The following is a 16304-nucleotide window of genomic DNA, read 5'->3' as shown; positions in this document are numbered from 1 at the left end:
ACAGGGTGACATGTCGGGCGAATAAGGCAACTGTTGCAACACGGCGATCCCTTTAGAGGCCAAATACTGGGACACGCTGAGGGCTGTGTGGCACGGCGCGTTGTCGTGATGAAGGATCCAGTTACGAGCGATGTCTGGGCGCACCCTGTTGACTCGTTTTCGCCATCGCGGCAATAAAATCAAGCGCGGCAATAAAATCAGTCTCATTAGGTACTTAATTGTCAAACCTCGTAGTTACCATATTCTACCCCTTCTAATAGCAAAAGGTTTAATAATTTAACGCACGCCTCTTTATACACTATCTGAATGATGTTGGAGTACAGTTTTAATTGAGGTGATTACATAAGATAACTTTCTGCAATGGCTTTATTTTATTAATACATCCCAATGCATTTAAATCTTTTGAAAAAAAATGAGGTGAAGATAGTTCAAATAATTCTAATTTCGTTTATAAGTAATTTTTAATAAATTTACGAAACTACACTGAATATTTTTTATTATTATAATTACTGGAGCTAGCACATATGAATAACATATGTCTGTACATATGTATGTGTATTTCATATTTACCATAGATTATATTACAGTTTACATGATTTTTATTCTAGGTATTGTTTTAATGAATTTGTATCGGACCCTTGAGAAGCAATAAAATTATTTAAAGTCAAACTAATTAGTTTCTTATGAGCGGAAATGGATTTTATCGAAAATGTATCATAATTGTTAGTAAAAAACTTAAAACATGGATGCTGCTCATACCTAAGTTGTTACTTTAATATATTCCGCGGTTAGTATTTCTCCACCACAGAAAGAAGACACGATTTAAGAAAAAACTTGTTTACTTTCGCCATTTTACTTTTTTATGGGAAAAATTGAAATTTCAGAGACGTCAGCAAAAAAAAACGACTTGTGAAATAACGGATAATTCACTTTTCCAAGTGTCCATTCAGCATTGCATAAATACCATATTAAACATAATTTTTTGGAAATAGCGCGCTAAATTTATTTCCATCATTTAGTTACATTACAAAGAGGAAACGTATATTCATTTGTAACAGCTGGTTTAAAAATCAAAGTCAATGCGAAATTTGGAAAAAATCTATTTATTTTTGTTTTTGGTTTTTGTCATAATTTTTGAGTATAGTTAATTATTGGATAGCCGCTCAGTTTAGTCAATAGCCCAATCAGTTAATCTTTAAACGGAATTTTTTCGAAACAGAATTTTTCCGAATTTGCTGCAAAGATAACTCATAGAGATTTATAAAACAGCTGTTTTTGACATTAAAAATATACATCGTTTAATTTTTTTTTTAAGAAAACATTGTAATGCCGTATTTTGTTATACAAGTCTTCTTGTTTTAAATGTTTTCCCTTTAAGGTAAATAAAGGAGGAATTTTTGATTTGGAAAGTCGATTGCCAGGTGAATTCAGATGTATTGGTTTCAATCCATTGGTTTATTTAAATTTTTGCTTGTTTTCCTCTTTGCAGTAGCTAAGTCAGCTGTAATAATGAAATAGATTTCAGAATGCTGGCAAGCAGAAGGCGTTAAATCAGAGTCGCACAGGGAGACGAGATTAACCGAGTGATTCTGTACTGTGATACAGTTACAAGTCTCTAAAATTGAGATTTTAAAATAGAGAAAATTTTCAAATTTCCAATATGCGCCTTCTCCTGGCGTTGTACTTTCACTGCCATTCAGCAGGCTGGAGAAGTGTTCCTCCATAATTTTAGTATGCTCTGGGCATCGGTCACTAAATCACCTTTGGGGGTTCTACACGAGTATGCTCCGGTCTTCAATCTTTCTGTTAGTCGCCGCATTTTTTCGTCAAATTTTCGAGTATTACCCCTGTCGGCCAGCTTGTCAAGCTCTTCATACTCGCGCACTTCGGCATCTCTCTTTGTTTGTCTGCAATCTCGGTATCTATTGCATCCCCTCGTATTGTGATCGATTTTAACGTTGCGAGGTAGGCAGTCTGTTTTCTCTCCGCTGCGACACGGCACTCATCATCGTACCAGCTGTTCTTTTGCATTCCCTCCGAAAACCAATGGTTTCGGTTGCAGCTGTACGTAAGGAGCTTGAAATGCCGTCCAACAGCTCCCTTATACCGAGGTGTTGACGAGTGCTCTCAGAGAGCAGGAGGGCAAGCCGACTAGCAAATCGTTCGGCTGTCTGTTGTGATTGCAGCTTCTCAATGTCGAACATTCATTGTGTTTAACGCGCGTTTTTTGCTGCACAGAGGCGAAGTGCGAATCTTGGCTGCAACAAGATAGTGGTCCGAGTCGATGTTAGGACCTCGGAGCGTACGCACGTCTAAAACACTGAAGACGTGTCTTACGTCTATCACAACATGATCGATCTGGTTGGTGGTATTTCGATCCGGAGACAGCCAGGTAGCTTGATGAATTTTTCTATGCTGGAATATAGTACTACATATAACCATATTTCGAGCCCCGGCGAAGTCGATCAGCCTCAACCCATTTGGGGATGTTACCTCGTGCAGGCTGAATTTACCGACTGTTGCGCCAAAGATACCTTCCTTGCCCACCCTGGCGTTAAAGTCCCAAGAACGATTTTGGCATCGTGACGGGGGCAGTTCTCATTGGTACGCTCCAAGCGCTCATAGAAGACATCTTATTTCACTACTGGTGATTTTTCTACTGTACTTGAAAAATTTCCGATATGCGTTCACTTTTCGTAAATAGAAGTTCACTCTATGAAATGCGATTTATTAGGGTTACTAGTGATCACAATAGCAGAAAAATAGCAGGTATTAACATTAAAGTGTAACGTTCTTACGATTTTTAATAATGCTAAAAATTTTATAAAGGAATATAAGTGAAGTATGGCAGATATTTGAAGTGGTACATGATATATATGCAAAATGTAATGATTTAATAATAATAATAATACCCAACGATTACCCTCCTCCCGCCCAACCGTCGCGAGGGGCGCAATCCGCGAACGAGCGGAATTAGCGGAGTCATAAAAGACAAGAGAGTTTTAAGCGTGGCGATCTTAAGCTGCTCAGCTACAGAAACAAAAATTTCAACAGCCAAAATTAAGAATTAGATTAAAGTCAGTTTATTATTTTTAAATGTTACTTGTTAAGAGGAGATAAACTAATTTTTTTAATGGTAAAGAGTGAGTCTGTTAGATCAAATGTGCTGGAATGAGAATTGAAATCATGATATATACGGCGGAATGGTTTGTTTAGCTCAAAATTTGTTCTAGAAAATTTTAAAAGTGAGGGTCTAAACTGCCTGGTAGAGCGAACGGGAACGTTAAAATTAATATCAGATAAGAGAGTTTTACAATAAATATTATACCAAGCATCTCCCTACGACTAGCGAGTGTCGGGAGATTTATCAGTTTTAAACGGTTAGTGTAAGGGGATTAAATGCAAATGATTTAAAGCAAAAAGTAAAAATTGTTTTTGAACGGACTCTAACTTATCCGAATGGACTTGGTAACTAGGGTTCCAAACCCCAGAAGCCATACTCCAATATAGGCCTCACCAAAGATGTAAAAAGCATTTTTGTTGTAAAAAATTACCTACAAAAAATAAAATGTTACCAGAACAAATTTGAAGAAACATGTTCTAAATAAGCATCCTGCAATGGAACTACCAACCCAATATTTTCTATGGCCGCTTGGACGATGAAAAGATTAAAATGCCAATATTGTTAAACGCAAATCCTAACATGTAAGAAAGCGCTAAGTTCGAGTGCAACCGATCATTTTATACTCTTACGATGTAAAACGGCAACCAGACAATCGGAATGTAAGCAATTCTATATATACGTACACCATATACTCGTATAACTTATACATACGCTAACCTACCTGCATAGGATTTGTTAGGAAAACCACAATAATTATGCGTAGTTATTATACAAACCGGATATTCGAAAATCATGGTAATATTGTATGGGAACTAGGTCAACGTTTCACCCAATTGTATCCATTTTAGGCACAATGCTATACTGTTATGTGTAAAATATGTTCTGAAAATTTCATTGAGATAATTCAAATATTGGACGATATAGCCATGAAAAAGTCACCTGGAAGTTCGAAAATCTTTATATAATACTAGGTATATGGGTGCTCAGAGAATTACTATTGTCAGGAAAGGATTCTCTCTGAATTTCAATTTTATATCTCACGCATTGACCGATATTTTCAGTCACAAGTCAACTTTAACTGTGGCACACTTTATTACTGCAAAATTTTCTTCCGTTGCATTCAATACTTCTTGGTTTATGTTCTAGAAAGTGAAAGAATTAAATGGAATTTTAAATTGTGTTATAGGAGAAGTAGGCGTGGTCGTAGTTCGATTTTACCTATTTTCACACTGTGCCATAGGAATGTGAAAAGAACGCTATGTACTAAATTTAGTGGAAATCGGTCGGTCTAGTCCCGAAATATGTGATATTACCAAAAAGTGGCGGGGCCACGCCTCTCGTCCAATTTTCACAACGTTTTCAATAAAACCTTTCCATGCCATCTCGGAGGTAAAACTTAATATCGTATTTAGTTATTGATTCATCGCGCTTTTAGTAGTTTTGAACTGTACCTTTTTGTAATTTTTCTCACACAGATGCCTCTTGGCAAATATGTAATCCCCTATGTTAAATTACAGTTTAATATCTTAATTAAGTGCTTAGCTATGGCAGTTTATATATTTTTAATTAATGGCGATTTGTGGGCGTGGCAATGTTTCGCTTACGCCCATCTACGAAATCGTAACTTTTTTGTACTAAGGAACCCACATATTAAGTTTCATCGAAATATCTCAATTTTTAAATATCAAAATTTCTCACATATTTGCCAAACTTCAGGCGAAAACAACTAATATAATGTAAAATTTTGGATTCTAATAGTTTATATTAATAACACTGTTTTTCGTATCAGTATATGGTACATCACAGAAATACTTATATATGCTAATTCCTCTTACATTTTTTAAGATTTCCGAATAATAAAAGTTTTAAAAAGTTTTGGTCTGTCTTTTGCTACGCAGTGGGTAGTCAAAATTCAAGATTTTGGTCCAATAATTTTAAAGTGGATAATTTCAAAGAAAACAAGTGTTCCGACCGACACTTAATCTCGACTTTTAAGCTGTTGAGAAGATTATCTCATAATCTACTAGATTTATTCGCCATCCAAAAAATTACATTTTTTAACCTCGTTACTGAAGAGATTTGAAACTAATCTACTCGAAATCTTCCTGTGCGACTCTGATTTAGCGCCTTCTGTTTGTCAGCACTTATAAATCTATAACATTATTATTGCTGATTTAAATATTACACAGAGAAAAACAATGCAAGCAAACAAAAATATTGTAAACAAAGAAATGAATCAAAAGCAAGCATATGTATGAATTCACTTGGCAATTGACCCCCATAATCAAAAAATGCATTTGTTCCTTTAATTGAAAAATGTTCGAAAAAAGACGACTTTAATAACAAAATATAACATTAAAAAGTTTTCCTTTAAAAAATATTAAACGATGTGAACTTTTAGTATCAAAACCACCCTTTCTATAAAACTCCAATGACAGTGAAAAGAGTTTAGATTAGTGAATAGATTAATTGTAATCTAATCACTCCAGATTTTTAGTCGGAAAATGTTATTATACTATGTATTACAAAAACTCAAAGTGCATTCACCCAAATACATTTTGGAATAAGCTAATTACATTAAATTAGACATACTTTAGATTCCCTATGTATTTTAAAATTGTATCTCTCAATAGAGATATATCATATAAAGGTAAAGTAAAAAAAACAGTAACTGAATTCGTAATTTTTTTCCAGTTTGTCGCACTGGAAGTTATCGTAACCTTATATTCAATGACTATGAATAAACATGTAAATCCTTAGAAAATACTAAAGTGTGAACAGATAATGCTTTATAAAAAATTAAATTATTTTTTAAGACCAAATTATCCAAACGTTACTAAGGAAATAAATAATATAAAAATATTATATTTTCTGAAATTCACAAAATAAGTATTAAGAGCATTCTACATATAACATACACAATATGGCGACAGGCGCCTCAATTCTTCGTGGTAGGTAGATGATATTCTCTCTTAAAAGTAAAATATGATATTCGGTTGTCGAAAGGCAATTATAGAAGCATTATGCAAAACAGGGGTGTAAGACAGCTCTGAACTTATCGTTATTTTTATAACGGTGATCTAAGTAGAGATACTTTTCAATAGCCTTTTTTTGAAAGTGTCATATCGATATATGAAATCTTTTTTTTTTTTAAAGTGTCACACTGGTATAGCCCCTTAAATCTTTGCGCACAATCCCGCTTCGATTCAGGCCTTGGAGCAAAACATCTTGCTTGTTATTCAGCAGTTACCAGTCGAAATGGTAGAACAAAAATGGACTTAAAGAATGGGCCATCTGAGACGTAGTCGCCAACATTTGAAAGTGATTATCTTCAAAAATTAAGTGGCAAAGAAGGTTTTTTCAAATGATAACACTGGCCTACAAAAAAAAATTTTTGGTTTTGTGCAGTTCTGTGCGCACTAGTAGTCGGTATAGTAGCTAGGATGAACCACATTTCCGCTACTAGATGTCAGCTGACAGCTCTAGTTTACCTACAATGCTCATTTTAATTTCCCCGTATACTATATATGCAAGCACTTGCCAGCCACCGCATCGCGCATCACTCATACGCCCTGGCATACACTAAGTAATATAAGCTTGTATGGTACTGTCCTGCATGAGGTCAGCCGTTTCAAATATTGGCTTTTGGCAATTTATGTGAATAAACCAATTACACTTGCCTTAAAAAATTTTTTTTTGGTTTGGTGCAGCGCTGTGCGCATCAGTAGTCGGTATAGTTGGTAGGTTGAACCACATTCCCGCTACTAGATGTTTTTTCTTCTTTCTTATGAACAAGAGCTGTTATGGAAAATGTGACTTGTTTTCTCGTATCAACTCACAAAATACATCCAAAATCAGGTATAAAATCTTAGGCACCAAAATGAGTGTAGGCCAGTGTAATAAACATTCCCCATTAAATTTGAAGTTTCTTAAATAAAAGTAAGGATTCTCGAAATGGATTACCAATAGAGATTGATTGATTGATTATTACATTATTGTGCCTTCTCTTAAATCAAAGGCATATTTATAAAGTCCAACACTATCCTGGGTGCTAGCGAAGCGATGTGATACCTATTTGGAAACATGGATCCAAGGACCTTAATCCTGCGTCGATTAGCAGTCGATTAGCAGGTGTTCTGATGTTTCTGGCTCCCTGTCGCAGAACCGGCAATTGACGCAATAAGCTATGCCTATGTTGTGTAAATGCTTCGTCAGCTTGCAGTGGCCAGTGTAAAATGCGACCAGTAGTCTGAGGTTATCCCTAGTGTGATTGATTGCATATTTAAACCTGCTGAGACTGTATAAATGCTCGGAAAACTTTCCATAGGTATTGAAAGCTTGGTGCGTGGTCCTGTGTCCCCTGCAGCGATTCCTTCCGACGTTTTCGAGCCGTCAGAGTACCACTTGATCGTACTGTCTGTAAGCAGCAGCTTGAGAGTGGAATCATTCCATTCAGCCTTGCTTCCAATGGTAACCTTGAACTTCTTCGTGAAGTATAGTATAGTACCACTTAACTCTTTCATCAGCTGGGAAGAGATTATCTTACCATTGCCACACCCTTCTGTCGTCATCTCGAGAAGTGTGTGCTTGGCTACCTGACCGATCACTAGATGAAGCGGTGTGAACTCCAGCATGACTTCAAGTGCTGCCGTCGGACAAGTGCTCATTGCTCCCGACATGCTTGTCGTTGCAGCTTCGATAGTTGGAGCCCTACCGAAGTCTGCGAAACTATTGAGACCGAGGCCGCCGCCCCATACTTGATTATCGGTCTCAAGATCATGATGTACAAAGCCCTAACAATCCTTGGATTGCAGCTCCAGGATTTTCCCGCCAACCGATTGCACCCCAATAGTGCTTTTGTAACCTTGACCAAGGTCAGGTCGAAATGCTGCTTCCACCGCAGAGTGGAATCCAACGTGAGACCAAGTTAGTTATCTCTATATCTCTGTCCCCAAGTGTAAAGTTCCTGAAACCGGACAGGGGCCTACATCTCGTGAACGGGACGATGGTAGTCTCAGAGAGGTTGATGTTTAACTCAACCCCACTACACCACCCTTTTGCCAGGTTTAAACGTCTTTGTAGTAGGTCACAGAAAGTGTCCTCAAATTTACCTCTGGTTGTAATAACAATGTCGATCGCGTAACCTTGGCAGCGGATCCCATTGTCAGTTAGCAATGCTAGAAGGTCGTCCACGACAAAACTCCAGATAGCACTCTTCCAATGCACTGGCTATGCTCTTGTGAGACTTGTTATCAAAAGCACCTTCGATGTCTAGGAAGGCGCAGAGCATCACTTCCCCACCTTTCAGCTAACTCTCTATCTCCGACGTTAGCTGGTACAGGGCAGTATTGGTTGATCTGCTTGCTCTGAAGCATGCGGATGCGCATGCAGGGGTGGAATTTTCAGCGCCTTCGCCCTTATTTCATGATCTACGATCTTTTCCATACTTTTTAGTTAGAAGAAAGTTAGACTAATTGGCCCGAAGGATTTTGCCAGTGAATTGACCTTCCTTCTTACTTTGGATGTAAATATCACCTTCGCGGTCCTCCATAGTTCAGGGATGTACGTCATTGCGAGGCTATCCCTCATTAGCCGAACAATGGAGGGCAGTAGACACTGGTCTTCCCAAATTGTTTGCGGGAAGTTGCAAATCCTATATTACATACATGCACATATTTATATTTGTATCTTTACGCCACAGTATGAAAATTGACGAATAGACTACAACTACGCCTATTTTAGTATTTCACAATTTTTAAAACCTTTGCAGCTATTGGACTGCGTCATTTTTCATCAAATTCAAGCGCAGATGAAATTAAACGCAATTTCAATATATTTTATGATATATTATTGAATAGAAATTAAAAAGTTGTTAGTAATTTCAAAAATATTATATAACTTTATTTTTTGTATATTTCGCATATTACAAATGTTATTAAAGTACAAAATGTGTTTCGGTATTGATAGTAACTGCCAGCTATCAGGAAGAATTCGAAAATTTTTCAGTTATTAAAAAAGTTAAAAGCGAACCAATGACAAAGTAAACTACCTGAAATTAGGAAGAAAAATCTGAGTATAACCACACTATGTTGTTGCTTGAATTAATCAATAGAATTTTAAATAATTTGTTCTCCAATGATATTCTGAGCTAATGCAAACGACTGAAAAAAGCCAATGAATTCATTTTTATAATAAAAAAAATAATATACTAATAATATACTATATGCATATTCATCATTAAGTTACCATTTACTTTGAATTCTAATAAGTCCAAGCACTAACATTTTGTGTAGTTGTAGTTATTTAACTAATATCTGATTTGTATCTTAACAATTCAGAACTATTAGAAATTAATGAAATCAAGATATGTTTTCTTATGACAGCAACTAATTTAGGTTAGTAAAAATTTCATTATTAGAACTTAAAGGATCGTCTCAGCGTTACTCTCCGAAAAATCACCGAATTTCGCGATAATTTTTTTAAGTTTAACATTAACTAATCGGTCCGATTTTTTTATAAAAATACGTTCGTGACGAATACAAAATGATATTTTTTTATATTTATTCATTGGGTGTATAATAGTTAAATAAAGTGTTGAAATGACACGTAAAAAAAAGGTATTGTACGATGTCCCCAAAACAAAGCTTTCATAGCGCTATAGAGAATGACGATTAAAATGTTCTTTCCAATTTGGAGCTAGATATCTTCAAAACACTTCTTTTGAGAGTGGAAATCGTTTAGAAAAACACTCTGAGAAAAAAGCGTTTATAGATTGGAGTCGCTATGTTCCCCACTCTGTTCCGTTTCTACATGAAACGTTGTAGTGACCGTAATAATTTGTATTAATTTGTATTTCGTTTTCAAAATATGAGAGAATACAGTGCCTACTATCCGATAATGTATAATATAAATATAATTCGAAATTTTCACATTGGGACGATCCCTTAACAGCTCACTCTGCTTTTTACGCTCTCATTTTGTCCTCTCTTCTTCTAGTTTTTAGATAAATAAAAGCTTTTCAAGAAATCTTGGTTAATTATTGATAACTAGCAATAAATAAATTTACATGCTATACGTTGAACATGTTTACTCATAGCAAACATCTTTATCAGTGTACATTTCTACTGGCATTGCAGCAGTCTCATTGCCATATTCCATCATTTCAATATCTCTACAACTTGATGCCAAAAGTTCTCTTCGAATTTCAGGTGTAATCTTTGGGTGTGATTGCTTTCTGTAATAATAAAATTGAAATATATGAAAATGGATTGAACGAACGAACAATATTGTTTACCTTAATAAATTAAGCAAAGCTTCTTTTTGCTCGGAAGAAATGTCGTTCTTATAACGTTGTGCAAACGTTAATAAGCTTTGATGCCACAATACAGGCATTTCACGTTTATCATTTTCAAATCTGCATAGATATATTCATAGAAATGTAATATAAATAATAAGAAACAATGTAAGGTCTTACCTAATGAAATGAAATACGGCGGCATCGATAACACGGTAAGGTAAGGCATAACGCTTGTCAAGAAAGTAGCGAATAAATATTGAATTTGCTCCTGTATATCCCATTTCACATATTTTGAGTAAACATGCTGATGAATGCAATACCGGAATCGAACTGCGTGCGATGACGCTTCCAAATATAATTGCTTCTCGCAATGTGCAATCGCCAGCCTCTAACAAAGGAAGTATTATACCTTTCATAAAAGCAGCTGGTTTGAATAGTGCTTTTTTTAAAGCATTGTACAAATGCATATTAAGTTTTTTATATTCACAAAGATCGTCTCTTATCCGCGGCAACAAAACCAAATTATAAAACCGCTGAGCCATTGCGTGCGAGAGAACTGAACAAAATATACTGAAATAATGTTAAATAGTAATACTGTTAAAAATTGTAACTCCATAAATAAGTGTATACATATGTAAGTATATATGCGTTTCGTTGATTAAGTACTTATGTTTACATATTTTATGTTTATACTCGTAAATAAAAGTTCAAAAAGCCGTTTGGCAGCCAATGAAGATAAGGCGGTTTACAAATATTTGAATGCTAGCAGTGTTAAACAATTTTCAGAATACAGTGAACAAAAGAAAACTTGAACAGAGATATGTTTTGACTTTGAAAGGACTATTCCCTTAAACAATTTTAGATTTTAAGCTTCAACCAAATATACAATCTTTGAGCACCCACAGAAACGTTTCAATAAAACAGAAAGCACATCGATTACTGTGGTCCAAAAAACCATACTAAATATCTATAATTAATTGAGATAGCGTTTTTCAAGAAATTCGTATGGTACTAATTGACTTTAAAGCGCAGCACGATCTTTGGCATTATAGACAGTCAAACGATTGCAATGATAGGCGATGCACATGAAATAGCTCGATCGATATTAAAAGTTGACATTCCGTTCGATGGTCATATCTTCTCATCCTTCCACTGAGTGGTTTTTGATTTATTGATTACCACAAGTTAACTGGGCGCCTACGACGTTAAGTCCTATAGTGATTCTTTACGGAAACCATATTTAGGATCTAAGTTAAGAGGGTGAATGCAAGTCTAGAGTAACAAATCCTCAAGTGTCTTCACAAGGGACATTTCACTAAGTAGGGTTATCGAAAGATCAGACTCCCTTTGGTTAGCAGGTTTCCAGGCTTTCAGTAGTGGGACGACTCTTCTGACTTTCCAAATATCGCGTATATGAAGAGTGATAAACGACAGGTTGATGATCTAGATTAGATATGCTACTCCCGTCGAGCCTAGATGTTTTAGCATCACGTTTTAGCTTATGCCAACTAGAGCCTTCTCTTCGGTGAAAATGAGCGCAGTCTTTTGTACCACATCTTTTGACCTTATATCCTTTAATGAGCATTTCTTTTACAAATTTTTAGTTGCCAATCAATTTATGGGCAAAACACTAATCTATCATCATGTGACGATCCCATCGACATTAATACCTTACTTCCCTTACTTTTGGAACACCACTCTCTATGTTTCACTCTATAATTTCGTAGATTATACCAAAAATATTAACAGGTGGTTGCAGTCTGACTTAGACTGTACTCATATTTGCTTCTCCAGTTTGAAACTTATTTTCATATTTTTCAGAATTTCTTCATAATTTGTTGATGGAATACCTTGGAAATTTTCATCAATCAACGCAAAACTTTCCCACGCTTCAGTTTCCGAAAGAGGGCTTGATAAAATGTGTATGTTTCATTAATTGTCGTGCTGAAGCCTCATTAAACATTCAACCTCGCAATATTTCCTTACTAAATTACGGAAACTTTCTAAATATATAATCCACTGCTTTGAAAACTACCTTTATCACACCTAACTTAGATTGGAAAATGAGGAATGCACCGCGACCTATGGCCTATTGCTCCCTAACTATATCAGGTTTTAAATCACTGAGTAAATTTTGAGGAAATTACATTAGCCTAGATGTTGTACCCTCCCATTCAATGCCACCATGACTATACCAAAATCTGGAAATTTGGCGACAACCTTATTGCTGAGTGATGAATAAATCAGTATGGTATATTGTATGTGTTTATGACCATATATTTTTAAATTAACTATTGACTTTTTTCGAAAGATATTTAAATGTGGTAAAAATAAACTAAAACGCAAATACATATTACGCACACACTTTTACACATTTGTGGATGTACATACCGAGTTCCTTGAAACATAGCTGCAGCACTCCAATTATGCGGTTCCGTTATAAATAAAATCTGCTCCCAATTTCGTAGTCTTGGAATAATTTTAAATGCTTTCGGCACTTTCCCACTTCGATAGCGCTTCATTACATCCCTAACTCCTTCATACATTTCTCGCACCCTAAAAAGATTGAAAATGTTATAAACTAAATTTCAATTTTGTACTGCGTTCGAAAAAAAGTAATATGCAGCGGAATATTGGTTTTTATAAAATATGAAATAATGAAAAACGCCAGAGATCGTTTATTTTTATATTCTTGCAACCTGCTGAAATCCGGTTGACTGTCTGTCCGTCCATCCGTCTCCAATTTGGAACTTGAGTAAAAATTAAGATTTATAGGAACTCGACACTAAATCCACAGCGACCATATTCACGAACTGTACGAAGGAGTACAGACTGGATATTAACATCACAGATTAAGATCTAAGGAGTTAGATGTTACTGCCAAAATACACAGTCGCAACAAAAAGCTCAAGTCGCTACCCGGGGAAAAGATAAAGAAAGGCTGTTAGCAACAAACAAGGCAACGGGCCGGACGGTCATAAACTACGTCGCACCAATATGGTCGCCTGGATATAGTGACGCAGACGAGGAAGCTTGAGGCGTGCCAAAATAAAGGATGTCTCTTGATGTCTCGGTTCGAACATTTGCGCAGCGAGACCCGCATGCTTCGCATTAAGCGGGACTAGACAACCGCTACAACAACACATGAAATTAAGAGCTGGTGGTAATGTTTTTTATCCCATTAACGAAACAAACGAAAATTCCACACATATCTGCATTAAAAATTTCAGCTGAAGGGTTGAAAAGCGTAATAGGAGATAATATGAAATTGGGTGTTGGAAATTTTACGTTTCTGACATTATTTCTTAGGTCTTACGCACTTTAAGAAATTAAGTTTAAGAAGGTACAATAATACTTTTATGTATGTAGAGGTGGTTCGATGAATTTATTTAATCTCCCCATTTTTTTTTTACCATAAAAAAATAAAAATCTATTACTCCAATTTTAGCCAACCAAATAAAAATTTTAGAAAAATAATCTTACCGGGGGTCTATATCCTCTATATTAAGAGATCCATTATCAGTGAGTTTACTCTGAATATCTTGTTGTTTTTCTTGAATTTTTTCCAGTATGATATCAGATAATTTTAATGTTCGTTTTCCTTCCTGAGGATTTTGAAAACGTTCGAATGCTTTGGCATCTTCTTCATCGATTTCTAAATTATCCATAAAGTCATTTTCAGTGACATCTTTATTTTCGTCCTCTTCAGCAATTTCTCCTAAAATATTTGTTGATTTCGCCAAAAGTAAGTATGTATGTATGCATTACTATTGTTTACTTTTACTAACCTATGTTGACATGAGTGTAGGCTTTTTTCCCCCCTAGGCTAGGGAAATTATCATCGTTAAGTTCCAACTGTTGGGCTTTCGCAGCATCTAAAATTTTTTTGCTTGTTTTGCTATCTAGCACCTGAAATAATTGAAATCCACTAAAATGAATACCTTTAGAAATTTCAAAGTTTTACTAACCGAACTTTCTTCTGCGCGCAAATGAAACTTATCTTTGTTTTTTCGCTTCGTTATTTTACCCTGAACTAATTGCTTCTCCAAAGCTACATTTTTATTTTGAACTAAATTAGCTTTTTTTGGCTTAACCATACTGTTTTATTATTATTCCAAATTAATTTTGAGAGCTCTTTATAAAATCACACGTGCGTTTATTGTTTTTCTAGTTTTGACTTAAAAATGACATTGCTGTCATTAGAAGAATAATAATGTTTTTGTTAGTGCTGCCGTTTAAAGGTACAAATACGAATTTTTGCTATGTAAGTCAACTATGGGTTAAGTCATACGTTAATTATTAGAAAGTGCTACCAGAGATTTCTATTCAAGTTTCAATGAGTTTATTTACTTGAAAAAAAAACCTGAAATATGACTAATTTTAAAGAGATTGAATTAATTATAAGAGATTAATATTATACGCAGATATTGTTCAAATTATTTCTTGAAAGTAAGTGAAGTTTCTGCGAAATACTTAACTTTCTCAATAAATTAACGCCATAAATTTTACATTTGAGTGGTCTAACTGTTTTATCGACAAAAATATACTTATCAATACAACCCTGTAACTATTGTGAATTTTTCTGACTTGTCATCCACCCGAGATTGCCGAGCATACTTTGCTTTCCCTTTTCTGTTCGGTGTTCCATGAATTTGGATTGAAAAATGAAGGTGTGTTAATATTTTTTAGAAAAATATAGTTAAATAATGTGTTTTATACGGAATTTAATAAGAAAACATATTTCAAATAACGTGCTTTAGAGTTGAAGGGTAGATTTTTTAATTATACTCTAGTGATCATAGAGATAAAAGTTGATCGAATTTTGTCGTAATACTGGACTGCATATCTTTGTATATGATAGTGTATAATTTACAAAAGTCTTCAATTTGCAGCTTAACGTATCTTTCCCGGCAACAGGATGCCAAAAGTTATTCGAAGTTGTGGATGAACACAAGCTTCGTGTGTTTTATGAGAAGCGTATGGGACAAATTGTCGAAGCTGATGTTCTCGGTGATGAGTGGAAAGGATATCATCTTCGTATCGCCGGTGGTAACGATAAACAAGGTTTTCCTATGAAACAAGGAGTGCTTTCGCATGGTAAGTAGTAATATACATATATACTTTTTAAACAAAAATTAACAGTGTATTATATTTTAAGGTCGTGTTCGTCTTCTATTGAAGAAGGGTCATTCCTGTTACAGACCTCGCCGTACTGGTGAAAGGAAAAGGAAATCAGTCCGTGGTTGCATTGTAGACGCAAACATGTCGGTTTTGGCTCTTGTCATTGTTAAAAAAGGTGAACAAGAACTACCTGGACTGACTGACACAACTGTTCCTAGACGACTTGGTCCAAAACGTGCCAGCAAGATCCGGAAACTTTACAATTTAACCAAGGATGATGATGTTCGTCGCTTTGTGGTTCGTCGCCCTTTGCCCGCCAAGGATAATAAAAAAGCTACATCTAAAGCACCAAAAATTCAGCGTTTGGTTACTCCAGTGGTGCTTCAAAGGAAACGTAGACGCACTGCTTTGAAGAAGAAACGTCAAGCCGCCTCCAAAGAAGCCGCAGCTGATTATGCTAAATTGTTAGCACAACGTAAGAAGGAATCTAAGGCTAAGCGCGACGAAGCTAAGAGACGTCGTTCTGCTTCCTTAAGAGAATCAAAGAGCTCGATTTCGAGTGACAAAAAGTAAATAATTTTTACTCACTTCTGTAATAAAGGTTAAACTATATTAACTTGGAAAACAGTTTATTTTTATATTTATTACGCTTAAATTGGCTAACGAATACCGGTTTTTAACACATTTGAACGCTTTTCCGACGTTAAGTTCAATTGTAGATTATGACTTTCTTCTTCCACCCTTATATTTCAATGAAAAAAA

General features: G+C 35.4%; 2 protein-coding genes across 3 annotated transcripts; one reads left to right on the top strand and one right to left on the bottom strand.

The window, feature by feature from the left end:
- Positions 1–9665: 9665 nt before the first annotated feature.
- On the bottom strand, positions 9666–14606 carry LOC120775243 (bystin). 2 transcript variants are annotated; one of them, XM_040105323.1, is made up of 8 exons: positions 14390–14606; positions 14210–14330; positions 13905–14139; positions 12813–12977; positions 10599–10991; positions 10419–10538; positions 10191–10358; positions 9666–10116 (listed from the first exon to the last, which is right to left on the bottom strand). In XM_040105323.1, exons 1-7 carry the CDS (start codon positions 14516–14518, stop codon positions 10211–10213), a joined length of 1311 nt encoding a protein of 436 aa, XP_039961257.1. In that variant the 5' UTR covers positions 14519–14606; the 3' UTR covers positions 9666–10116; positions 10191–10210. The 2 variants fall into 2 exon arrangements, with proteins under 2 accessions (XP_039961257.1, XP_039961256.1); XM_040105322.1 differs by having other exon boundaries at positions 9667–10358; positions 14390–14605.
- A 407-nt stretch (positions 14607–15013) lies between these two features.
- LOC120774130 (40S ribosomal protein S6) lies at positions 15014–16167 on the top strand. The gene is made up of 3 exons (XM_040103506.1): positions 15014–15091; positions 15314–15518; positions 15580–16167. The coding sequence occupies exons 1-3, from the start codon at positions 15086–15088 to the stop codon at positions 16113–16115; spliced, it is 747 nt and encodes a 248-aa protein (XP_039959440.1). The 5' UTR covers positions 15014–15085; the 3' UTR covers positions 16116–16167.
- The last annotated feature ends 137 nt before the right edge of the window (positions 16168–16304 follow it).

The sequence above is a fragment of the Bactrocera tryoni genome, chromosome 4, assembly GCF_016617805.1.
Source record: "Bactrocera tryoni isolate S06 chromosome 4, CSIRO_BtryS06_freeze2, whole genome shotgun sequence".
Classification (NCBI taxonomy): Eukaryota; Metazoa; Arthropoda; class Insecta; order Diptera; family Tephritidae; genus Bactrocera; species Bactrocera tryoni.
The sequence above is the reverse complement of the archived record's forward strand: the minus strand, read 5'-3'. Positions and strand labels throughout refer to the sequence as shown.